The sequence below is a fragment of the Schistocerca nitens genome, chromosome 7 (genome assembly GCF_023898315.1).
Source record: "Schistocerca nitens isolate TAMUIC-IGC-003100 chromosome 7, iqSchNite1.1, whole genome shotgun sequence".
Lineage (NCBI taxonomy): Eukaryota > Metazoa > Arthropoda > Insecta > Orthoptera > Acrididae > Schistocerca > Schistocerca nitens.
Genome location: NC_064620.1, coordinates 631115193 through 631141983, shown reverse-complemented (window position 1 = coordinate 631141983; position 26791 = coordinate 631115193). Strand labels below are relative to the sequence as shown.

The following is a 26791-nucleotide window of genomic DNA, read 5'->3' as shown; positions in this document are numbered from 1 at the left end:
TGGCTTTTTGAGAATTTCGACACTATTTGTTTTCTATACTATTAAATTTTGGAGGCTCATTGTCAGACGTAGGTGTTACGACGAAACACACACACACATACAGACACAGACTGCGAAGGTTCACTTACACTGGCGTACAAAACTCGAGATCGAAAGTCACTTTTGCATGATGTACGACCGTCGACTGACGTAGTTCCATGACCAACCTTGATTCCTTAAGAAAACCTTGAGCCTGTAGACACACAATGCTGCGAGTGTGTTGGATTGTAGCTCACTCAAATGATATGTTGACTAGAATGGATCATTGCTGTTGGATAACTTGGTGTTTTACTTAGTATTTTATCTTTTACTTGTTGTATTTTAGCACTGAAGATGGCTATATATAGCCAAAATTTCGATATGCAAGAATAATAATAATAATAATAAAACCAATGGGATTGGAATGGGTTGCTGCGTTCCTATCCTTCTTGATAACAGTTCCATGAATCTTAGACCATACATAGAAATAACTGCTACAGCACAGTACGGATCGTAATTGAAAGAAATGCGCAATGAGACGAACAGAAAGAAGACCACTAATGAGAGACAATGATTTCGCTTGACACGGCGGGATGCACTGCAGCCTGGAATCGCGTCCGTCAGAAGTGACACAGTACGCTCGCTCACGTCTCCAACACTGTGGCATCTGAACCATTAAAAATGGTCACGTTCGACAATTCTGGACGTAACGAAAGATAACCTAGTGCTCATAGCTCTCGAAGTATCCATTTTAGAGCCCTTATTGACTAGACACTTTTTTCTTCGAACGATCGTTTCTGTGATATCCCTGAATAGTGATCATTCCTCCAGTGACATCCTGTAATTCTTGTTATCCTTTGACGAATGAAACGCAAAGAAAAATAAACTGACTTCTCCATATTTTTTTCATTAGGCTACTAAAGTTTTGCTACAACAGACATATTTTAACTCTCGTAAGGTGTACGGGATGAACTGGAACTCAACTGATAAAAATTGCAGAGGTTGTTCAGAGGTATTTTCTGAGACATTTCGGTACGAGGAACTTTTCGTGGTCGATGGTTCGGTAGAATTATTCCTTTTTTCGTTTCAACAACGATTTGCTCACAGCAATTCAATTTCAGTAACACATCGAAATGGTGGTATTCTTGAGCGTGTAAAACGTACCCGTAAACTGTGTTCCGAGCATGGTGGTACAGGTCTGTAAATATAATAATTCTGCATTTGTTACGTGCTGTACAATTATTACATTTCGTAACATAGATAAATGACCGAGCGAGTAGCGCCTGAGCAGTCATGGACTGTGCGGCTGGTCCCGGCGGAGGTTCGAGTCCTCCCTCGGACATGGGTGTGTGTGTGTGTTTGTCCTTAGGATAATTTAGGTTAAGTAGTGTGTAAGCTTAGGGACTGATGACCTTAGCAGTTAAGTCCCATAAGATTTCACACACACAGTAGCGCCTGAAGTTTCTTTTCCGCGGATCAGCCTGTTGCATAGAGCAGAGAAGTAAGTTTAGAAAACTGTAGCAAAAAGCAGGGTGACCTGCATCACGTCCAAAAACTGCCCAGTATTGTAATTGCAACATCATTATTTAACTTAGCATCCAACCCAGTTCATTGTCACTTGATGACAACCCAACTGAGGGCAAATTAGGAAGTAGTAATGTCAAGTTTAGATCGAGAGCAAACAACCTCTTTACAACATTCCTTCATGACCAGAAGAAAATAAAACACACATTTCTAGCACACTATAACAATACACAGGGAGAGCGGACAAACATTTTTTTTTTTTTTTTTTTTGTAAGAGCTATATTGTATTTGTGTGTATGAATATGAGATAGAGCAGTATAAAAATATTAGTACCTATCCGGTGCTAAAGTCTGCTAAAGGCTCCAAAATAACATGCATGATAAGTACTCTCTAATACAGACTGAGGTGCCAAAAGCCACGGGACGCCTCCCTCCTAATATGGTGTAGGGCCTCCTTTTGCCGGGCGCAGTACGGCATCTCGACGTGGCCTGGACTCAACAAATTGTTGGAAGTCCCCTGCAGAAATACTGAGCCATGCTGTCTCTGTAGCCGTCCATAATTAAGACGATTTTGTGCACGAGGTGACCTCTCGAGTACGTGCAATAAATGTTACATGGGATTCATGTCGGGAGATATGAGTGGCTAAATCATTCGCTCCAGTTGCCCAGAATGATCTTCAAACCAGTTGCGAGCGATTAGGGGCTGGTCACATGACGCATTGTCATCTATAGAAATTGCATCGTTGTTTGGGAACATGAAGATCATAAATAGCTGCAAATGGTCTCTAAGTAGCGGAACATAACCATTTGCAGACAATTATCGGTCCAGTTGGACCAGAGGAGCCGGTCCAGTCCATTCCATCCGAGCGCTGCCCACTCCATTACGAAACCACCAGCTGCTTACACAGTGCCTTATTGACAATTTCGGTCCGTGGCCTCGTGAGGTCTTCGCCCCATTCGAACACAACCGCCAGCTCCTGCCAAGTGGAATCGGGACTCGTCTGAGCAGGCCACTCCACTATTTTCCACTCGTCTAGGGTCCAACAGGGGAGGCGCCGCAGGGCAGGCGGCGTCGTGCTGTTAGTGGAGGCAACCGCGCCGCTCGCCTGCTGCCACAGCCTGTCGACTAGAGATGGGGGATCCGCTCTTGAACTAATTCATAGAGTTGAATCTTTCAAAGGAGTGAACAATCAGTGATTCAGAAAAAAAGAACGGTAGCTCCAAACGTTTCCCACGGCAGTGAGAGAGAGAGAGAGAGAGAGACGGAGCATATCAGCAGCGCCTCTGCTGGTCAGAGCACAGTGCACGCCACACAACACAGCCAGTGCCGGCCTCTGCCCTGCTTCTACCTTGGCTGCCTGCATTGTGCAGTGCCCCATTGGATTTTGTGTTTCACATATGCCGTGCCGTCTCTGTGCGTCGTCTGCCGTGTGCAGTGTCTGGCGCAGCTGAACTTCGTATCGCACTCTGTCGGCGATCGTTTCAGTCGCACGTCCTGCCCTCTGGGCAGTTGATGCGAGCAACAGGACAGAGAGCCACCTAGCGGATAACATAGGAACTACTTGCAAAAACCTGCTCGCAAGGGAACCGACGATTTGGCTCGGAGCGGGTGAGCTCCCCCCACCCTCGGAACTCGTCCGCTCAACGCTCACCCCACCGTCTCGACTCTAGCCAGAGCGTTGAGCAAAGCGACTCAGGTGTCACTCTGGTCTCTGCGGTCTCAGCTCATGCAGTAATACAGCTCGCGGCTCGACCTGCTCGACTCAGCGCCTCTGCATCGGAGTTCCTCTCTACTGGATATTGTTCTTCGTAGTAATACCGCTATGTATATTACATTATTATGTTATGGATACATCAATCGTTTTTATTTTATTTTTATTTGTTTAAACTGATTAGATTAGGTTCCTGATGACTCCTCTTACCATAGGATTTTTATTATGGATACTCGAATTTACGCCTTAATTACGAGCAAACCGATAAACGTATCGCAAAATGTGATACACCAATATTTTCCTTGTTTTATTCTGCGTAAGGCTATATGCAGCACTTTCGTTTTACAGTCAAATTTATATTTTTTTTTTCTTATTGTGGTACAGATTTTGCGATTTTAGGCGTCTTCGGAAGGAAACGTTCACTTTAAAAATATATGGCTTGCGATGTATTTGTATGAGGTTAATGAAATTTTAATACATTATAGCCAAATATATTGTTAATGTAAATCTCAAGATACAACATTTTCCGATCACCCAAAAAACCATGATAGTGCAAAATAAATCAATAATCAAAAACTTTGTTATATCGTGGAAATTTCAATAAACAATACAAAATTCTTACTCATTATCTGTGTTACTTCAAAATAGGATCAAATAAGATCAAAATACAGGTATAGTACTGGAATAAACCAAGTTTAAAGGGCAATGTGCCTTCCATTTATTTTCTATTGTAAGTGAGTGGTGAGTCATGAAAAAGAGCTAATTCATTTCAGGGAGCGAACAGTTCTGATACAATCTCTGAAAAGAACAGTTTTGCCCATCTCTACTGTCGACTCCACATTTTGCCGGACTGCCCTAACGGGTATTTTCGTCGTACGTCCCACGTCGATTTTTACGATTATTTAACGCAGTGTTTCTTGTCTATTAGCACTGACAACACTACGCAAACTCCGGTGCACTCGGTGCCTAAGTAAAGGCCATGGGGTACTGCTTTTTGCCCACGGTGAGAGGTAGTGCCAGAAATTTGGTGTTTTCGGCACATTCTTGACTATGGATTGTGAACTTTTGAATTCCCTAAAGATTTCGAAATGGTATGTCCCGTACATCTAGCTCCAACTACCATTCCGCATTCAGTCTCTTAATTCCCGACGTACCGCCATAATTACGTCGGACACATGTTCACATAAAGCACCTGACTACAAATGACTAATTCGCCAATGCACTGTCCTAATACTGTGTGTACGAAATACCACAGCGATCTGTATGTGTGCATATTTGCTATCCCATGACTTGTCACCTCGGTGTATAAAAAATGGCTATTCACTAATGAAATGATAATTAAATCGACACCCTAGCTGCAAACAGGCGTTGATATACATCATTGGCGACACGTTGAAAATGTGTGCCGCGACCGAGATTCGAACCCGGGATCTTCTGCTTACACGGCAGACGCTCTATCCATCTGAGCCACCGAGGGCAAAGAGGATAGTGTGCCTGCAGGGACTCGGGCTTACCCCTTGCACACTCCCCGCGAGACCCACATTCCCAGCATATCCACACCACTACATTCGTAGTGCGCCTACTAGATGTTTGCCCAGCACACTCATTACTGCACTACGAATGTAGTGGTGTGGACATGTTGGGAATGTGGGTCTCGCGGGGAGTGTGCAAGGGGTAAGTCCCCGTCCCTGCAGGCACACTATCCTCTCTCCACCCAATTCAGATAACGATAACTGTAGAATATCCACAAGTATCACTCTCGAGGTTGGGGGTATTAAAAAAGTAATGGTTAACTGCTGAAGCATTCACAACAAAGTGGCAGAGTTTGAAGCGCTCCTGAAAAGCAGTGAAGCTCACATAATACTGGGTACAGAAAGCTGGTTGAAACCTGAAATTGATTGCAGTGAGATTTTGGGGGAAAATTAAGTGTATATCGAAAGGATAGGAAAACTGGAAGCGGAGGTGGTGTATTTGCCGCAGAAGATACTCAGATCCACCGAGATGGAAACTGAAGCTCCATGTGATATTGTTTGGGCGAGAGTCAATAACAGGGGTGCGCATAAATTGATAACTGGATCCTTCTCTCGCCCACCAGACTCATCTCCTGATGTAACTTTACAGAAAACCTCAGTCCCTCAATCATATTGTAATCATCGGTGGAGGCTTTAATCGTGCAACAATTAATTGGGATAATTACAGTTTTATTAGTGGAGGGCGTGACAATACGTCTCTTTGGGATATAAATGACCACGACGCAGTTGTGGCAACAATGATTACCAAAGTACAGAAGACAACTAAAACAAGCAGAAAAATGTTCAGTTAACTAGATAAAAAATCAGTAGTGTCATATCTCAACAAGGTACTTGAAACTTTCAGCACATGCCAGAAGCATGTTGAGGAAGTATGGCTCAAGTTTAAAAGAATAGTTGCCCATGCATCGGTTCGATATGTACCTAGTAGGTTACCTCCATTGCATACAGTCACTGTAAAAAAACTTCTGAAGAAACAGAGATTACTGCATAATAGCTGTAAAACAAAGCCTAACGCTGTAGGTGGAGAGTGCTGAATGTAATGCATTTGGTTGTCAAGAAAGCAATGCGTTTTCAGTGACTACCATAGCAGAATACTGCCAAATAATATTTTGCAAAACCTAAAGAAATTTGGTGGTATGTAAAGACTGTTAGTGGCACTAAAGCGAGTGTCCAGTCCCTAGCGAATGAGACGGGAACTGAAATTGAGAGTAGCAAATCAAAAGCTGAAATGATTAACTCCATTTTCAAATGTTCCTTGACAAAGGAAAGCCAGGAGAATTGCTCCAATTTAATCCTTGTACCACTGGAAAGATGAATGAATTAAGTATTAGTCTCAGCAGTGTTGAGAAATAGCTGAAATCGTTAAAATCTAAGAAAGCTCCAGACCCGATTGAATCTGTCCGCTACAATACTGAATTTGTGGCTGATTTAGCCCCTCATCTAACTATAATCTGTAGTAGATAATCGAACAAAAAACATGTCCAGTTCTTGGAAAAAAGCACAGGTCACACCCGTCTACAAGGAGGGTAGTAGAAGTTATCCACAAAACTACCGTCCAGTATCCTTGACATCGATTTGTTGTAGAATCTTAGAACACATTCTGAGCTCAAACATAATGAGGTATCTCAAACAGTATGACCTCATCCGTGCGGCCAGCATGGATTCCGAAAACATCGATCATGTGAAACCCAACTCGCTCTTCTCTCGGATGATACAGTGAAAGCTTTGGATCAAGGCTGTGAGGTAGATACAGTATTTCTTGACTTTCTAAAAGCATCTGGCTCGGTATCACATCTATGCTTATTGTCAAAAGTACGATCGTGTGGGGTATCAAGTAAAATTTGTGTCTAGATTGAGGATTTCTTGATAGAGAGGACGCAGCATGTTGTCTCCGATGGAGAGTCGTCGTCAAATGTAGAAATAACTTCAGGTGTGCCCCAGAGAAGTGAGTTGCGACCCTTGCTGTTCATGTTATATATTAATGACCTTGCAGATATTATTAATGGTAAAATCAGACGTTTTGCAGATGAAGCAGTTATCTATAACGAACTGTCTGAAAGAAGCTGCCTAAATATTCAGTTGATCTTGATAAAATTTCAAAGTGATGCAAAGAGCGGCAATTTGATTTAAATGCTCAGAAATGTAAAATTGTGCGCTACACAAAACAAAAAACCGTTGTGTCCTATGACCGTCACAACAGTGGGCCACTGCTGGAATCGGCAAACTCATACAAATATCTGGGTGTAACACTTTGTTGGGATGTGAAATGGAATGATGTCATAGGTTTAGTGGTGGTTAAAGCTGGTGGCAGACTTAGGTTTATTGGTAGAACAATGGGTAAGTGCAGTCAGTCTACAAAGGAAATTGCCTGGAAATCACCTGTGTGACCTGTTCTAGAACATGCTCAGGTGTGTGGGACCATGAATCAAATAGGACTGACGGGGGATATTTAACGTATACAGAGAAGGGCTGCACGAATGGTCAGAGGTTTGTTCGATCCGTGGGAGAGTGTGCAGGGATGCTGAAGGAACTGAACTGGCAGACTCTTGACAATAGACACGGTAAAACTAGACAGATAAAAACGTGGCGTCCCGAACTGTCATTCAGTCAGTCGGTCGTTATCACCATCGCACACACACTAGTCACTCCTTCAACTGTCGGTTGCAGATCAACATTGTTGCTTCAGCAGTATTCAAACTACCTCACGAAAAATGTTTCGACAAGTTATTGCGTTCATCGTTCTGAATTGTGGAAACGTTCGAATCGCAAGACTAGAGCACACATCGTAACAACCGTACACCCACTGCAAGGGGATGTGACAGTTATCCTCACTAGTGTCACAAGACTGCACTGCTTAGTTAGGTATATACACTCAAAAAAGTACCACATGGGACGGAAACTGATAGATGTGGTGTACAGAAAAACAAGTGATTACGATTTCAGAAAAAATGGATGATTTATTCGGGAGAACGAGCTTCACAAACTGAGCAGGTCAGTAACGGACAGGTCCACGTCTGGCCATTATACAAGCAATTGAAACTTCCTGGCAGATTAAAACTGTGTGCCCGACCGAGACTCGAACTCGGGACCTTTGCCTTTCGCGGGCAAGTGCTCTACCATCTGAGCTACCGAAGCACGACTCACGCCCGGTACTCACAGCTTTACTTCTGCCAGTATCTCGTCTCCTACCTTCCAAACTTTACAGAAGCTCTCCTGCGAACCTTGCAGAACTAGCACTCCTGAAAGAAAGGATATAGCGGAGACATGGCTTAGCCACAGTCTGGGGGATGTTTCCAGAATGAGATTTTCACTCTGCAGCGGAGTGTGCGCTGATATGAAACGAGATACTGGCAGAAGTAAAGCTGTGAGTACCGGGCGTGAGTCGTGCTTCGGTAGCTCAGATGGTAGAGCACTTGCCCGCGAAAGGCAAAGGTCCCGAGTTCGAGTCTCGGTCGGGCACACAGTTTTAATCTGCCAGGAAGTTTCATATCAGCGCACACTCCGCTGCAGAGTGAAAATGTCATTCTGGATACAAGCAGTTATTCGGCTTGGCATTGATTGCTAGAGATGTTTGATGTTCTCCTGAGGGGCATCATGCTAAATTCTGTCCAGTTGGTGTTTTACATCGTCAAAATCCCTAGCTGGTTGGAGGGGCTTGCTCGTAATGCTCCAAATGTTCTCAATTGCGAAAATATTTGGCGTCCTTGCTGGCCGAGTTAGGGTTTGACAAGCACGAAGACGAGGAGGAGAAAATCCCGTCGTGTACGGGTAGGCACAGTCTTGCTGAAGTGTAAGTCCAGGATGGCTTGCCACGAAGGGCAACAAAAGGGGATGTGGAATACCGTCGACGCACGGCTGTGCTGTGCCGCGGGCTACAACCAAAGGGGCTCAGCATCACTTCTCCTTATCGGGCCGTATGGCGGGTGACAGTCGGGTTAGTATCCTGGGGCGCCTCCAGATACGTGTTCACTGGTCTTCGGGGCTAATATACGGCGGGAGTGTCTACTGCTTGTCATCGAGCTTACCTTGGCCCGCAAGATTACCAGATGTCTCCCCAGTTGAGAACGCTCGGAGCATTATTGGCAGGCCCTCCAGCCAGCTCGAGATTTAGACGATATAACGCACCAACTGCACAGAATTTGTCATGATGCCTCTCAGGAGCACATCCAATAGCTCTTTCCAATCACTGCCAAGCCGAATAACTGCTTGCACAAAGGCCAGAGGTGGACCAACGCTATACTAACTTGCTCAATTTGTGAAGCGCTTTCTCTTCAATAAATCATCAAATCTTTCTAAAATTGAATCATTTGTTTGTCAGCACCTCTACATCATATCTACTGATTTCCGATCCATTCGGATAATTCCCTCACGGTGCATCGTTTGTTTTTCTCGTTCGTATACCCCAACTGACGTTTTATGACAGTGCACGTAGGGAAGCTTACAGCCACAATCCTAGAGTTCGGTATGAGCATGCCTTATTCGTCATTTATTGGCCGCGCATCACAGTAGCCCGCTTTATTTATTTACGCGTTTCGAGTACAGCCCGTCATCAGAACACCAAATAAAAGAACTTAATACCGAATACCGTGTCACAGGGCCTAAAGCCACCTAAGCAAGCGTCGTCCCAGTTGACTAAAATTCTATTTCCGTTACAGTTTTCAAATGTGTTCGTTCATTCCAGTTCTTAAAAACCCTTTCACGAACGAAAAACGTCATTAAGTTACGTTTGTGGGTACGGTAAACGAGACAGTGCACAAGCTGCTCCTGAAATTAGGCACAGGTGGTGCCGGTGAATAAATACGAGTTTGCTGCAAAGTGTGTTAATCTTACTACTATGTCTGTTTCACGAATGGATGTGGGATGGTGGGCAAAGGACCAAGATTCAAGCTGCCATCAACTGTAAATGATAACGTAAACAAAAGAACATTTGCTGACGTCGGGGACACTTATGAGTAAAGCAAAATCACCAATCACAAGCATAGATTGCAGTGAAGACTTATAGGGTCTTCCAAAAAGACAAGTGTAAAGCGCATATTTAAATTGTAAATGATGCAAACTTGATCATACTTAATGTCAAGTTACATGAGAATAAAATAGATGTTAACAAAGCCGATAAAGGCAAGTCTGTTGTTTTGATATGACACTGACTATATCAGTAAAACAACAAATTTCTTCCAATCTGTGAAGTGAAAACAATTCATTGTATAACTGTAATAATGACCTTGTCCTTAAGAAATGTGAAAAAATGCTTAATTTTTTGTTCGAATCGGGAGTCCAGTAAGAAGAGACTTAGTGCGATGAATCCAAATATGAGACTTCACTCCTAAATGAAATTATGTCAAGTTAACAGCACAATTAGACATATTGTATGGGGTGCTGACAACGCTAATTATAAAACCTATAATTTCTGTAATGCCAAATTGAAAGAGGCCTTTGCCTTCTCTCTGCCTCCATCTTTGAGTGACACGATACAAATGCAAATGTTTTATTCCACTCTTGAACATATTTACATACAATCGGTGTCGTCAGTGTTAACAAAATAATACTAACAATAATAATAATTTACACTTTGACATGAGAAATGTTGTTAACTACAATATAATAATCCAAGATCGATACAATACACATCTGTGCAAATGTCAGTAACAAGAAGTAGTTTCCTAAAAGATCAGTTACAAGATAAATGAACTACATAGTTCAGTGAATGACAAATAAATAATGAAACATAATTAACAATAAGTACATGAAACAGTAATAAAATAGTAGCACAGTGTGGCATATGTATAGTTCGCAGCTAATTTTAAGTTCATTCTCATAAGGAAAATGGGTCATTTGTCACATACTTACAGGAACTCTTGAGCAGAGTAAATTACTTTACTTTTGATCCAGCTCGAAAGACTGGTTTTAATTTATTTACTTGCACTGTGTAGGCATTTTCGGGTAATGTGTTGAAGTAGACAGGACCAAGATATTTGTAGCTGTAATGTGTCACTGCAAGCCTAGAATATGGCATATTAATTGTATGTCTACTTCTTATGTTATGGTTATGAACTATTCACCTAAGTAAAATTTACTCAGATTCTCTTTAACGAAGATTTAGTTTCTTAAAATAATCTCGACATGATTCATACGGGCTAAGTTCTGCTAATCACCTTACGGCTTTCTTTGCAAGTTAAACATTAATTTTGAGCCTACGGAATTGCCCCATAATAGTATTCCATAACTTAGATACGCTGTATTAAGTGAAATTTTGTAAATAGCACAACAGTGTCTCATAGGAAATATTTGTTTATTCGATTACTGGCTTCAGTCATAATGATCATCTTCAGATTGATCTAAAAAGAGGAAATAGATTTATGAAAAACTATATTTACTAGTAGGGTATTAGCTATTACAAGCTATAACGTAATATACGTCGTCTGGTAGGTTAGCAAACATTAAGTTAACTTCATGAAGTAAAGAGAGTAAGCTAATAAAATGTTTAGCTATAAGTAGCATCGTCACCAAGTACTGTCGTGATAAAATGGTAAACACCCACGACTCGTAATGTCGAGTCGTCGCTGGCGTACTGTGCGAACGGCTAAGCGGACATAGCCGTTGGATTTCGGGCTGGAGGCAGCCTGCAATAGCATGATACAAAAGTCCAAAATACGATCTTAGAGATTCTGCAAAAGACTAAAACAGGTACATACATTTGCATTTCAAGTACGAGCGCGAGTTTTAACATGGGTCCAAAGAGAAACATTGCCTGAAGTTATACGTAAAAGATAGCTTTCTCTTTGGACCTGTGTTAAAAATTGTGCTCTTTCTTGAAGTGTATTTTAATGTACATATCTGATTTAGTCTTCTGCAGAATCTCGAAAACAGTATTTCGGATTTTTGTATCACACCACTGCAAACTGCCTTCGGTTAGCGACATCTAGCGGCTATGCCCCCTCAGCTGTGAGCGCTGTAATTGTAAGAATAGTATACCGGAGACGACCCGGCATTGCGAGTCAACGGTGTTTACAATTTTATCGTGATTGATTGTACTCAGCGACGATGCTACTTAAGGCAATATACTTTATTATATGTTAACTTGATAAAGACAACTGTGTTTGCTAACCTTCCAGACAATGTATATTAGGATACTGCTTGAAATAGTTGACAATCTACTATTACGCACATTTTCTCGTAAACAGGCACATTTTCTCTTATTAGATCGAGCTGAAGATAATTGTAATGACCGAAACCGACAATTGAATAAACAAATATTTGCGATCTTACCACTGTGGTGCATACAAACTTTTTAACGATTGATTGCTGTTAGCTTCCTATTGACTGTCACTCGTCATCTCTGTCAAGGTCTTTTATCTGATAGGGGTGTATCTCTACTTAAGGTAGCGGCCTATCACTAGTAATTGTATCTCTGACTTCCTGCCATAATCGTTACTGAAGACTCAAATTACATATTGCTTCTTGTGTCCAGTATGTATAACAAAAACACATCTGTTCCCATTTCGATACCAACATCCCATCAAAGTGGCATGAAATCTGCACTGGTAGAAACCAAAGTTGGATTGTATCCATCTAAACAAACTAAAAAGTATCCCACATAAAACCAGTACATATGGAAGTCTATTACAGAACTCCCAAGACTGACTTTTCTCTCATAATCTGAAACTATGGTAATTATAACTTAAACAGCAGGAAGTACCTACCCTAACAGCACACATAACATTAAATGTAATAATTAGAGAGGAATGGAAAGGAACCGTCACAATACACACATAAGCAAAGTCGATTTTCAATATACAGTAGACATATTTGATAAATGTACGCATGACACTCCACAAATATAAGTTCTTATACATGGACGTGCTTGGAATCTTGGTAGCTATATAAATCTTTGAGTCGTCTACAATCACAAAAACAAAACAGACATTTTCCTGGGTTTGGGCTTCTAGCAGTAAAAAAAGGTCCTAATGTTATAATTCCTATTTCCTCATTCACTCTGATACAAACAAAGATTTTGTATGTGTGCAAATGAGCACATATCATCTCTCTCCCTCTCCCTCCCCCTCCCCCTCCCCCCTCCCCCCTCCCCCCTCCCTCCCTCCCTCCCTCCCTCCCTCCCTCCCTCCCTCCCTCCCTCCCTCCACCTATCAGCCCGTTCTTTCTCTCTCTGTCCATCACTTCGTTATCAGCCTCACCCCAACCACAGTGGTGATTTTTACCCCACAATATTTCTTTCCAGATGGTAATTAATGTGTACCAAGTCTGGTTGAAAGCGATCCAGGGGGCTAGGAGATGTTGAACATACGCACATGTGACAAATATTATACATAAATATGTCCAGTGCTCTGATGTTTTACAGTATGCAAGTCCTGAGAGGATATTAAAGTTGACTGTGATATTTAGCCATCTGGCTTGATGTTACGGCCCAAGACAGGTTGACAGAATTATCGGCTCGCTGCAGCGGTCTTTCTCGTGACCTCGTTGACAGTGAACAGTACAAATGAGAGATAAAGTGCACTTCATACTCTTAAAATTATTCGAAGTCAGCTAATTAGAGGAAACAAACACCAACAAGTTGTTTTAGAACATGTTTGTGTCGCCTCTACTCATCCACACTCCCACCCCTTGTGGTAGTGGGAATATTAGCCCCAAACTATTTTTATACAGATAATAATCCATATACATGGTTGAAATTGCTCCAGGTGTTACTGAGGTATGCTGTGACACTATTCATGTTGTATTCCTGCCTTCCCCCCTCCCCCTACCAATGGGATCTAAGTAGCCCGCAAGATCGTAGCGCTTCTTTCCAGATAGGAGCAGTAGGATGACAATGGGCAAACGAGCCAGGAATTTGCTGACATCAGCATCAGTGCTTTCTTATCTGTATTGTCGGCTGAGACAATTGTGCACGTCATATTTCGCAGACAGCAACATCGGCACCAACTTATCGAGGCATTTCTGCCCCCACCCCTGTGCTCCTGCAAAATTTTGCACGAAGTACCATGTCCTAGCATGCCTACCATCAGAGTGTGTGGGTAAATTGAGAATTTGGTTCTGATGGGAGGCGTGGTAGGGTAGTTAGTGCAGTTGCAATGACTACTGTGTATGGATTTGCTCAGTGGTCAGAGCATCCGCTTAGTAAGCAGGAGATGGGGTTCGAATCCTGCTCTGGTACAAATTTTAAACCTTCTCCATTGATTTCAATTAATGGCTGCTCACAGCCAATGTCTGTAAGTCCTTTGTGTCTTAGTACACCGTGCTGCTGGATCAAAATGGTGTCTCTTCTATCAGACTACATTATGTAGTGGTCTCCAGGCTGATAATTCCGTGTTCCTCAACAAAGGAAGATGAAAAAGTTTTCTGTAGTCACATATGTTCATATTTTATAAAATCTGTAAGGTGGTTGCCAATAACTTTGCTCACGTCTGGGCTTGTGATTTGACACACATAATACAGTATACAAGCTTGATTCTACAGTTGGAGGTTATCCACATTAAACAGTCAACCAGTGACCCTAGGTGTCACTATATATGCGAGATGTCACCTCCGAGCGAACATCGTGCAGCAAATAATAATGTAACAGAATAATTTAATGGTAAATTCTGTGGTTTGTGTGACTGAGTACCAAATAGCAATGGACAGCCTGTAGTGTTGACAGTGTTGTGGAAAACAATGCTTCCCCTGTTTTAATATTGCACTTCTGTCAGAGCCAGAGTATCTTTTTATAGCTGTATGCAGATGCAATATAGTTAATGGTCTACCTGTATGTCAGTGGACAAACAGCAGAGGAGCTTCCAACCCAATGCTAGCAGAACTGACAGTCACAACACAAAAAGTGTAGGAGACACAGTACCAGAGTGCGTGCTCAAACACAGAGTGTGAAACCTTCTATAATTAAGTTGTTGGATGGATATGTATGACACATCATGATGTTTGTGGGTAGGGATATGAATTGTATACAGTGATATATGTGAACTTGCTTACAGGAAAGGTGTTTATTGTGCTTTACAACAGATACACATTGATTTGTGAATTGTTGAGTTTAACATGTAGCAAAGGCAAAAAGTAGACTATTTGCTGATACTGTCTTAATTATGTAGAATGAATACTCTAACTGTAGATGCAGTGCAGAAAGAAATGGACTGTGCACATTTAACACAGGTAGTAATGTGTCCATGTGGGTGGAAAACTGCACCCACCTCATTGTGGAAGCACATGTTACACAGCCGAATACTCTCAACAACGTGCTGTTCAGATGGCACTACTCTGTTCTAGTTTAATATTTAATGCATTCTTTGCTATAATTATTACATTTTTTGTTTGGCAGATAATGTCTACAATGTCAGTGCCCTTTAAATAAATCAGAAACACATATTTGTAGAACCACAGAGTGTGTGCTGTCCGTGGATCATACTTTTGATGCCAATGCTTCATACCACCACCACAATGAAAACACATTGTTTCATCACCATTACTGGTGTAAAAGTACCCTGATTCACCTAGCTCAGTAGGTTGCACACTACTGCGCCATTTGCAGCTTCTGTGGAATGGGAGACCTGATTATTTAACACAGCAATACAATGCCTACTGCGACCTGCGGGTGCAACCTGAGAGGCAGGTCAGAACTGCAAGGTTCTTCTTTGTATCAGTCAAGGTCAAGAAATTATGACTTAGGGCTGTTAGTGCAACAAGGGAACAGGTAGCTCATCTGGGTAGCAACAACAACTGTCTTGCATCTGCTGGAGACATGAACGCCAGAAAGTGAGTTCACTTTCTGGACCGTGGGTGCAGGTCAATTTATATATTTGGCGGCTGAGATCTTACCGTATACAAAGAGGCTCACATGGGACACTATCAAAGCTGGATGATAAAAAAAAAAACCAAACCACACCTGTTTATGTAAGCAATAAGAGCATATTCATACTTGTACATTTATGTATGGAATATGAAAAAATGAATAATTATTGAAAAAATGTGAGACATGTTGCTTATGTCGAATACGTGCCCAACCTAAAGCAGCTCCATCCCCATACTCATTGAGAAAACCACAGACTGCATGGTTATCATAGTATAAAATATTAAAAATGGATGTCTGCATCTACATCTCAATCCTTACAAACTGCAGATCATGTGATCATTAATTTTTAATTCCCTAGGTTGTTCCGCCTGCTTGGATTGACATCAGATGCCTTACTTCTCTGCCTGCTTTACATTTGTGTTGCTGCACCACTGATTACAATGTATTGTACCTACACACCAGAATGAGGTGTCGTCTCACGACCTATCATTATGAGAACACCATCATTCTACATCTGGCCATCTAGGTTCAGAATACTATTCTGAACAGGTAGATAATCCACTATATATGCCCCCAACCTATGGTGTTCTTTGGTAATGTCAACTTAATACTTTTCTGAGGAGAATCTAACCTAGTGGTGAACAAGCTCCTATCCGTGTATTATGGTTTTGATGTTTTAACAATTGCATGGTGTTCCATGTATTATACAGGGTGTACATAAAGTCTGGGAACACTTTCAATTATTTATTGCACAAGAACTTAACATTGTACTTATGTCATACGTATTGCAGTTTGAAGAGAAACTCTGATGAAAGTTTTTTTACAAACATTCGATAAGCGAACCACAAGTGATCTGGCAGATGTCAATACGGTAATCAAATTCTTGCCATACCTGCCCCAGCATGGCATCATCGACTGTGGCAGTTGTTTCCTGTATTCTGTCCCAGAGCTCTGCTACATCACGTGGTAGAGGCGGTACGTACACCAGGTCTTTAATGTGTCCCCACAGAAGAAAGTCACACGGAGTGAGATCTGTCGATCGGGGAGGCCATTTCGTGAAACAGCTGTCCCCTTCTGTAACATGGCCGATCGATCTATGTGGCAGCTCCGTGTTCAGGTACATATGAACCTCGTGATGAAAATGGGACGGAGCTCCATCCTGCTGAAAGATGAACGGAGAGTCCAATTGCATTTGAGGCATCAGCCATTGCTGCATCATGTCCAAGTAGGAATATCCTGTGCCAGTGCTCTCGGCAAAGAAGAATGGCTTGTACAGTTTTTGACGTGACAAAGCACAAAAAATATTTACCTCTAGGGAATCGTGCTCAAATTCAATGCATTCGTGTGGATGCTTTGTTCCCCATATTCGACAATTATGCCTGTTCACTTTCCCATTAGTGTAAAAAGAGGCTTTGTTGCTAAAAATTAAGTGATCAACAATGCCATCCCCATCCTCATTCAAGTGTTGCAACTGTGACAAAACTCAAAACACTTGTCTTTGTTGTTGTCATTGAGCTTCTGCACTAGCTCCTATCTGAATGGTTTTGTAGACAACTTCTGTCACAGGACTTTCAACACTGTCATTGGAGCCATTTTGAGTTCACAGGATGCACAACACACCGATTTCTTTGGGTTCCTTACGAATGTCTCTCGTACGCGCGCCACATTCACTTCACTCACACTGAGACGTCTGCTTCTCTTTGCCGGGTACAAGTAACCTGTCGTAACAAATTTGTTGTGCCAGTGGTAAATGGCCCTCCTTGTTGGTGGCTTCTTACCCTACTTGGTTCTAAACATCCGTTGAACAGCTGTAGCACACTTGTTTTTGTCGAACTTCATCACACAGGAAGCTCGCTCTGTACCTGAACTCACCATGTTTGTGCCTAGCACTGATTATCGGCAAATTACCGAACTAAGCTGTGATGGTATACATAAAAAAAAACTTTCAGGATTTCTTTTCAAAATGAAATATGTATGATATCTGTACAATGTTTGGTTCTTGTGCAATAAATAATTGAAAGTGTTCTGTACTTAGTGCAAGCACCGAGGGCTATCTGGGGCAGCTATGGTGTGAAAATTCACGTGGTCAGCTGTGATGTGAGCTTGTGCACGTGACTGGTTGCTTCCCAACATACCATCACATACTCCACCAATAAGTCATTTTTTCGTAAACAGAACTTTGTATTTATTTTTTTTTACTTCCTATTTTCCATCTCCTCACTTATAGGCTTCACGTAAGCATTTAACATACTTGTCAGTGCTGCTCCTGATGAATAGGAGAAATGAGTTTGGAGACATTGTCTGTGTGTGTGTGTGTGTGTGTGTGTGTGTGTGTGTGTGTGTGTGTGTGTGTGCGCGCGCGTGCAAAGGATGATCCATAGACAGCACACTCTCTGTAGTTCTCCAAATGCCTGTTTCTGGTTTGTGTAAAAGTCACTGACTGTGGATACTACCTATTGAACGAAAAATGCAATAATTACAGCAAATGAAGAACTAAATATTAAACTTGAGGCAGATTTTCTGAACAAAGCAGTGTCATCTGGACAGCATGTGGTTGACAGTACTTGGTTGTGTAAAATTTGCTTCCAGGATGATGTGGGTGCAGCGTTCAATCCTTTATATTTTGTTGTTAGTGTTCACTGCGCATGCCATTACGTCATGCGCAGTGAACACTAACAACAAAATATAAAGGACACTACTGCATAGCTAGAATGCACCATCAGACCCAGAAGAAGGGCGCTGCAATTGTGGCCGAAACATTGGTTTTTCTCCAGCAGCAGTAGTTTTTACATTATGACGCGGTACTGTACCCAGAAAACTTTTATGTCGACTGACTCTGGCCGCGGAAGCCTACACAATTAATAATGTGTATCTGTTGTAAAGCACAACAAATATCTCTTTTTGTAAGCACGTTCACGTATGTCGCTATGTGAAATTCGTAGCCCTACCCGTGAATAAAATTTAGTCAAGTTATGCCACAAACTTCGTGTCTCCCAGTTTTAGTCAGTACCACCTCATTAGTTATGTGATGTACTCATTGTAAGCATTCTTCTGTAGCATTAGATTTTAAAACCTTTTTTATCTTTTTGTCTGAACTGCTTATCATCCACATTTCATTTTCATGTGAGCCTACTTTCCAGACAAATGCCCTCAGAAAACTCTTCCCGACACTTATATTCATATTCAATGTTAACAAGTTTCTCTTGTTCAGAAACTCTTCTTACCACTGCCAGTCTCAGTTAATAAAATATTCCAGGCCAAAATTTCATTCACATCTGCAGAACACATTTTCAAGGGGGATCGTAGCTTTGTCGAATGTCCAATCCACACCCTGGCTTGCTACTGACAACAGCAAAATTCCGCTTCTGTGAAGTGGCATGACATCACATTTCGAATATGTGAGCACTGTTGACTGTTGTCGACTGATGCCTGCTGTTGCTACGATCCAATGGTGGCATGGGGAATGACTAGTACACATCATCTTGAGCACTGGAATCCAAATTTCATTCAATTTCATGCCCTTCTCTTTCCCATTGAAATTCCTGGGGTGTTTCACAATCTCTATGTCCTCTCTTTATAGCCTTTAATGGTACTTGCTTCTGGCTACCATTACTTGAGTCCTGTCAAAATGGATGTTGTGGTCTCCTGGCTGTAAAGCATGTTCCGCAACAGCTGATCTCTCAATCTCCCATCTTCTGCTATTGCCATGGTGTACTTCGAGACTTTTTTGACAGCTCTTGTTAGGCAATAGAGAAAAGTCACATTGGGCTAAATCTGGACTATAGGGAGGATGGGGCATGCACTTCACGTTGATTTTTGCAAGATATTCAGCAACAACATCGGCAATATGCGGCCGCGCACTGTTGTGTTACAGCATCCAGAAATATGGTCTTTTGCACCTGATATGGACCTGCAATGTTTTCAGGTCATCCTTGTAGTATTGTCCAATTACTGATGTGTGTGCAGGTATAACATGCTGATAAATCATTCCACAAATCTCAAAGAATGAGATGACCATAATTTTCCCAGCAGAAGCAACCACTTTTGCATTTTGGGGGGATGGTGATGAAGGAGATTTCCATACTGAGCTTTGCTGTTTGCTCTCAGGATCAAAATGATGTAGCCAAGTTTCATCAGCAGCGATTACTTGTGAAAGAAACTCCGGATCTTCCTCTAACATCAACTTTAACTGCATGCAGACCTGCACGCGAATGTCATTTTGTTTGGGAATTGACAGTCTTGGAACCCACCACGCACAGACACATATCGTGTGTAATTTTTCTGTCACCAACATGTGGGTGACACCCGATGAAATGTTCATTATTTCAGAAAGTGATCTTAAGGTAATTCGTCGATCCTCTCTCACAGCGACAGCAACAGTGTTGATGTTTTCTTCTGTAAGAGCAGTAACTGGAGCACCGGGCCCACCTTCCTTTGAAATTGTCTCCCCTCTTTAAACATTTCAAACCATCTTCAAGTTGTGCTGTAGGGAAGAACAGACTCTCATTGGCCTCCTGTAACATTGTATAGACCTCAGCTGAAGATTTGGTGAGACGAAAGCAGAATTTCAAAGCCACATGTTGTTCCTCGTTTGTTACCTCCATTGCAGCAGTAGGCAATACTGAACGTGTCTGACCTTACCTGCCTCTCACATGCAGGAACCAGGAGTCCCAACAATGAAACTACTGTGGTGTGTTTCTTGCACAGTAAGCTAACAGAATATCATAAGATTAAATTTTAGTGCGGAAATTATGAACATAAATAATATATGATCATTCTTTATTCAACAGCCCTCGTAGAAGGCTGAGCAGCGTTTACACAATAGCTGGTATATGACATGTGTTGTTTTGCAGGTGGCTCTCCCTTTAATAGTACATGTTTTGTCAGTTACAGGGCTATTGTAGGTGGTGATAGGAGGGTGCATAGGGCAAGTCTTGCAGCGGGAACAGTCACGGGGGTAGGAGCGTAGGGTCTGACAAGAATATTGCAGAGATTGGGAGGGCGCCGAAAAACTATTCTAGGTGTGGAGGGCAAAATTTCAGACAGAATGGATCTCATTTCAGGGCATGATTTTAGGATGTCGTGGCCCTGTTGAAGTAGCTGATTAACATATTCCAGATCAGGATAACACTGAGTCACCTGTGGTGTTCTCCGAAGTTGTTTTTTTGGAGGGGTCAGCAGCACCAGGACTGGATGTGATGGCCTGGGAAATCTGCTTTTTAACTAGGTAGGTGGGGTAATTACGTGCAGTGAAGGCTGAGGCGAGAATGGTGGTGTATTGCTGTAAAGAGCCTGCATCCGAACAAATATGTTTTCCTCAGATGCCGAGGCTGTGTGGGAGGGAACATTTGGCATGGAAAGGATGGCAACTGTCAAAAAGTATGTACTTTTGTTTGTTGGTAGGTTTAATATGGACGGAAGTGTGTAGTTTGCCTTTGATGAGGACAAGATCAAAGTCAAGGAAAGTGGCATGGGATTTGGAATAGGACCATGTGAAATTTAATTGGGAGAAGGTATTCAGAAATTCCAGGAAATTTAGCAGGTCAGCCTCACCCTGAGTCCATATGGTAAAGACGTCATCAACGTATCTAAACCAAACCAGGGGCTGAAGACTTATGGATCCCAGGAAAGCCCCTTCCAAGCAACCCATGAAAAGGTAGGCATAGGAAGGAGCCATACTCCTGATCTGTTTGTATGTCTGCCCCTCAAAGGTGAAGTAGTTGTTGGTAAGTATAAAGTTGATTAAGATGAGTAGGAAGGCTGTCATAGGTTTGGAAATATTCAACAGCAGACAGACCATGTACGTGGGGGATATTGGTAGAGAGGGAGGTGGCATCAATGGTGACAAGCAAGGTGTGGAGAGTGGGGGTGGGATGGGTATGGATTTTAGATGGTCTTGTAAATGGTTGGTATCTTTGATGTAGGGGGGGGGGGGGGGAGTTTTTGTACTTTGGGTTGCAGGTGTTGATCAACTAAGGCAGATATATGTTCAGTGGTTGCATTGAAGCTAGCTACTATAGGACTGTCAGGATGATTGGGTTCGTGGATCTTAGGCAGAAGGTAAAAGGTGGGAGTGTGTGGTTTGGGTGGGGTGAGAAGTTCTGTGGATTGAGGCATTAGTCCTTGTGAGGCGCCAAAGGTTTTAAGGAGGGACTGCAGGTCAGTTTGAATCATAAGGATAGGATATTGACGGTAGACACTGTATGTAGAGGTGTCAGACAGCTGGCGTAGACCTTCACTAACATACTCCTTTCGGTCAAGTACTACAGTGGTAGATCCTTTAACTGCTGGAAGGATAATAATGGAGTCGTCAGCTTTTAGGGAACATAGAGACCGGAGTTCTACAGAAGATAGTTTAGGGTCATGTAGGGAACTGAGGAAGGGTTGTGAGGCAATGCTGGATGTGAGGAATTCTTGGAAGGCTTGTAAGGGTCGATTTTGAGGTAATGGTGGTGGATCAAGTTGGGATCGTGGTCTGAACTGTTCGAGGCAGGGTTCAATGTCAGTTTTGCTGTTGGAAAGGTTTTGAGGCTGGGTTGCAAAGTGATATTTCCAATGGATATTACGTGTGAAAGAAAGGAGGTCCTTCACCAAAGCAGCATGATAAAATGCAGGTTTAAGGCTGAAAGTGAGGCCCTTAGATAATACAGATAATTCAGGAGGGGAGACTGCTTTATATGAGAGGTTAAAGATACTGTACTGTTGTGACTGGTTCTTGGGATTATGGGTTTTTATTGGCTTGGGAGGCAGCGGTGAAGGCTGTGGGATGTTAAGGAGGTTGGCGAAGCTCAGTTTGTAGGAGAGGAATGGTAGTTGATGGTGTGGCTGTTTAGGGAGCTGGAGAGGGACAGGAAGGGAAATACCACTGTTCCAGTAATTTAGGAGAAGTGTATTGACAACATTAGTGGCTGGTATATGGTATCAGTGGAGAGAAGCAGCAACTGAACCACCAGGTTTCAAGTCACTCACTACTACTTAAATATTGCAACAATAAAACTTTCAGAAGACAAAAGATGCATCATTAAGTTTTATTTCATTGAACACTTAGTTCTGATGACTAATGATTGATAAACACATCTGCTCTTCTCCTTCTCAAAGACTGAGCAATCTTTCTGCTTTCCTCACTTCAGCTAATTACACATTACTCCACACACAATAGCTTCAGCTCAAATAAACACAATCCAAAGAACTCCAGAGACACAGTAATCTTACTATTGAGGATTCTGTGGTAGGGGAAATGCAGTCATATATAGTTGTAGAAGTAAATTCAGGTGTGACCCCAGGAAGTGTCCTGTGGGACCATTGCTCTTCATACAGTATATTAATGCCCTAACAGAAAATACTAATCATAATCTCAGAATTTTCCAAAGATGCATTTATCTTCAGTGAAGTAGGCTTATTAGATGACAGGATGTCCACAAATAGGCAGGCATATATTGATAAGCTTTCAGAATGGTGTGAATGTTGGTAACTTGTTTTAAATGTACGGAAAAGCCAAATTGTGCATTTCACAAAATGCAAGTATGTAATATCCAATGGCTACAATACAAATTGGTTGCAGTTGAAATAAGTCAACTTGTAAGAATACTTTGATGTAACAATTTGTAGGTGTATGAACTGGATTTATCGTGTAGTCCCAATTGTAAGTAAAGTGGGTGACAGACCTTACTACATTGAAATGTTGACTGGGAAAATGCAGTCAGTCTGCTAAGGAAGCTGAATACGAAACACTCATACCTACAGTCTTAGACATTGTCAGCATGGGTCCCATACACCATTGTATTGTAACAGAAATATTAAATGTATGCAAAGGATGGTATTATCAGAAATATCAGAGGTTTGTTTGACTTGTGGGGCAGCATTGTGGAATTAAAAACTAAATTAGTAGATGCCTGAGATAGGTACCAATTACCCCACAAAAGAAAAAGCTTCAGCAACCAAATTGACATACTTCCCTGACAGATACACACACATTCATTGTGTTGGTTTGAGGAAACCTGTAATGATACTGACTGGTATAAAGTTTACGTAGATTCATTTGTCTTGAAATTGCAAAACTATTTCATTGTTCACCACAGACCTAATGTAATTTTCTTCCAAAATTTCCTCCTTTCCCTCACCCCAGCTCCTAGATACCAGGAATGTCCTTGGAATTCCCCTCCCCCGACCTGCATATTGATCACTTATGGACCAGGAAGGTTAGATTAGACCAATTATATGGTACACAGAAGCATTAAAACAAACATTTTTCCCATGCGACCAGAACAGGAAGAAACTCTAATACATATCCTTCAGTAGTTTTCAGTTTGTAAATGTGAATTTACATCAAGGTGGAATCATACCCTGTCTAACAAAAAGCAATCGCCAAGCTCTTCTCTTCTGCCATTACAGCTAACGTGAACCAGTGACTCATAGTTGCACATCTTGCATTGTATTAAGGTGACAGGCTCAAGAATGACAGTAATTTTGTGCAGATGTATCTTTAAACACACAATGGTGTGTGGGCACTGCCAACAGAGCGATCGTGTTGGGTATAAAGGCGCCATAAGACTTCTTGGGACTAAGGGTATACATCTTCTACATCTTTCTAGAGCTAGCACTTCAGATTGACCACTTTTGGATGCATCTTGCACATTTACTGTTTTCTGGAAACTGTGAATCCTTACCATAATTTTCTGTAAAGGCAATTTCAGTCCCAACATACAGGCTCATGTGACTTATTCTATGACAGTGAATGCTTTCTGCTGTAATTTGTTACCAATTTCTTGCTCAATTAAATCTTATCATAACTGAAACAGAAAACAATCACTCTTTCATAAGGTGGCATCATTTGTGATCGTTCTGTGTTACCTTTGAAATGACAAGTGACAAATCTTTTACTTGACGAGCTTGTATGTTCAGGAAGTGGTGTGAGCAGTATGTTGCTTGTTGCAGAGCAGAATGACCATCTCACGGCGGATGGTGGTCGTGTCGGTCTTGGTGGCGATGACCGCAGTGTGCAGGGCACTGCCCCAGGGTGGCGGCCAGAGCTTGTCCGAGCTGATCAAGGGAGCCACGACGCGCCGCCCAGGTGGACCTGCACCTGCGGCCCCCTCAGCAGAGACACAGCCTCCGACAGCAGCTGGAGCTCCGCCCCAGGACAGGCCAAGTGGGTCGATGGCGCAGGGTGACTGCGAGTGCGTGCCCTACTACCTGTGTCAGAACGACTCGATCATCACTGACGGGGTCGGCCTCATCGACATCAGGTCGGGCCTCGACTCTCTTTCCGTACGCCTTTCACGTTCTGCTGAGCACCCGGGGTGAGTCTGTGATGCCCGCATCACACTGGGTGGCTTGCAGATCGGTGGTTGGTTATGTATTGTGCATGCCCTCTTCAAAAATTCCTTTGCGATTGTTAGTCAACGTTGTCAACATCAGAAAGAAAAAATAAAATGCATGGGATGTTGTTAACTTGTGCCACTAACTGTGTACATAATTCAACTCCTCCTAGAGCCACAAAGTTTGCTCTCGTAGGCAAATACTTTCAATTATGGTGATGCTACATTGGTGTTTGATTGACTAGAAAATACAGGAAAATTTAAAAATTATTGGACAACCATATGTGCACATTTCCTTGTCTTGTGGTATGAGGAGATTGTATCTTTAGATAAATTAACAGTCTTGTGTCACTATGTAACAAGATTGCGGTTTTTAGGTTGTTCCCCATACTTCAAACTACTCCCCTATTTGTACCTCAGAAACAAAACATGAATATGAACAAAATGTTTTTGACATGATTCACTCACTCGATGCATACAAATTCTCTCCCTGAAAGTAACAATTTGAACAGCATGAAAGGCACTGGATACAGAATCAAACTATATTAAATGCCTTATAGTAGATGAGGACATCTCTGTCATTACCAGATCCTTTCAAAGGTAGGGTAGGTGCTAAAGAAAAGAGGGAAAAATTACAAATCATAGTACAATCTGATAATTTTATATTATCAACAGCACAGAACATTCCTTTATAATCTTACTGCCATGTCTGAGAGGGAAGCTTGAATTTTGAACATCAACATTTGGCTACATATGTCATTTTAAGGGAAACGTGCAATAACGATGAGGATTACTATGCTCACATTGTTCTTGATGATAACTGCATTACCAGTCATTCATAGCAGATATTTATTACACTGATACGTAATTGTTATTGTTTACTGGCTATTTTGACAACTGTTTGGACACCATACTTTTCTTGTGAGGTCAGACTGTAGACGACAACAGTTTCACAAAACAGAGTGCAAATATAAAGGTAAAGAATCCACAGTTAAGTTAAATATGCAGATAGTTTCATATGGTGCCTACAGAAATTAATGTAAAGATTTAGCCAACAATTACAGTTAACTACAACATTTAGTAAGTATGTTTCTATGAAACTCATTGCAGTGTGTCCCCTATGAACTGCAACTTAACACAACCTTGAGACTAATAATTTTATAAATAGGCAGACAATCTGTGGGAATTTTACAGTTGTTACTTAAAAAGATAAGGATTGGGGAAAATGAATAGTTGCAGTAGATGTCAAATTTTATTTGTGGGGAAAGTAAATATGTACAGTATCAGAATAGGAAGACTTGAGAAGTATTGAGCTATTATTTAATGTAAGAACACACAAGTGTTCTTCCTTGTATTTCTGAACAATCTGCCTTCTGACAATTTTTCTTCTCAGAACTAATATACAATATATGTATCCAGGCAGTTTGGAACATTGATTAATGTCACAAATCATACTATAGGAGAAGAGAAAAGAACCAATTTTCAACAGTACCTAACTCGTGTTGTTCAAAAGTTCCTGCAGACAGCACCTGCATGTGGCCATCTCACTTCCTGGATCTCTCAGTACACAGTCCTGTGGAATTATATTGGTGTGAAAGTAAAAATCCTTAACTTGCATCAGCATTATCGACCGAAGTGCCAAAGAGAACGTGACACTACACTGCTTCTTTGCAGGATTTACTGAGAATAATGCTACCACTTGAATGTTGGGATAACAGCAATCAGTGATTTTATAATGTTACTTATAATCAGTCTGGATTGCAAAATTTTTTATTCATGTGACCGGTTTCGTTGGGATAACAGCAATCAGTGATTTTATAATGTTACTTATAATCAGTCTTCATTATAAAATTTTTTATTCATATGACCGCACATGCATGTGAAATTTGCTGGA

At 41.7% G+C, this 26791-nt stretch overlaps 1 protein-coding gene across 5 annotated transcripts in view; it reads left to right on the top strand.

Moving 5' to 3' along the window:
- The window catches only part of LOC126194679 (phenoloxidase-activating factor 2), a 319898-nt gene that overhangs the window by 199988 nt on the left and 93119 nt on the right, over window positions 1–26791 (top strand). For 2 of the 5 annotated variants that reach the window (XM_049932881.1, XM_049932885.1), the window contains one exon: window positions 24520–24879. In XM_049932881.1, the coding sequence (XP_049788838.1) occupies window positions 24520–24879 (360 nt within the window). Of the gene's footprint in view, window positions 1–24514; window positions 24880–26791 lie in introns of all 5 variants that reach the window. The other 3 variants (XM_049932886.1, XM_049932884.1, XM_049932883.1) reach the window with 2 other exon arrangements.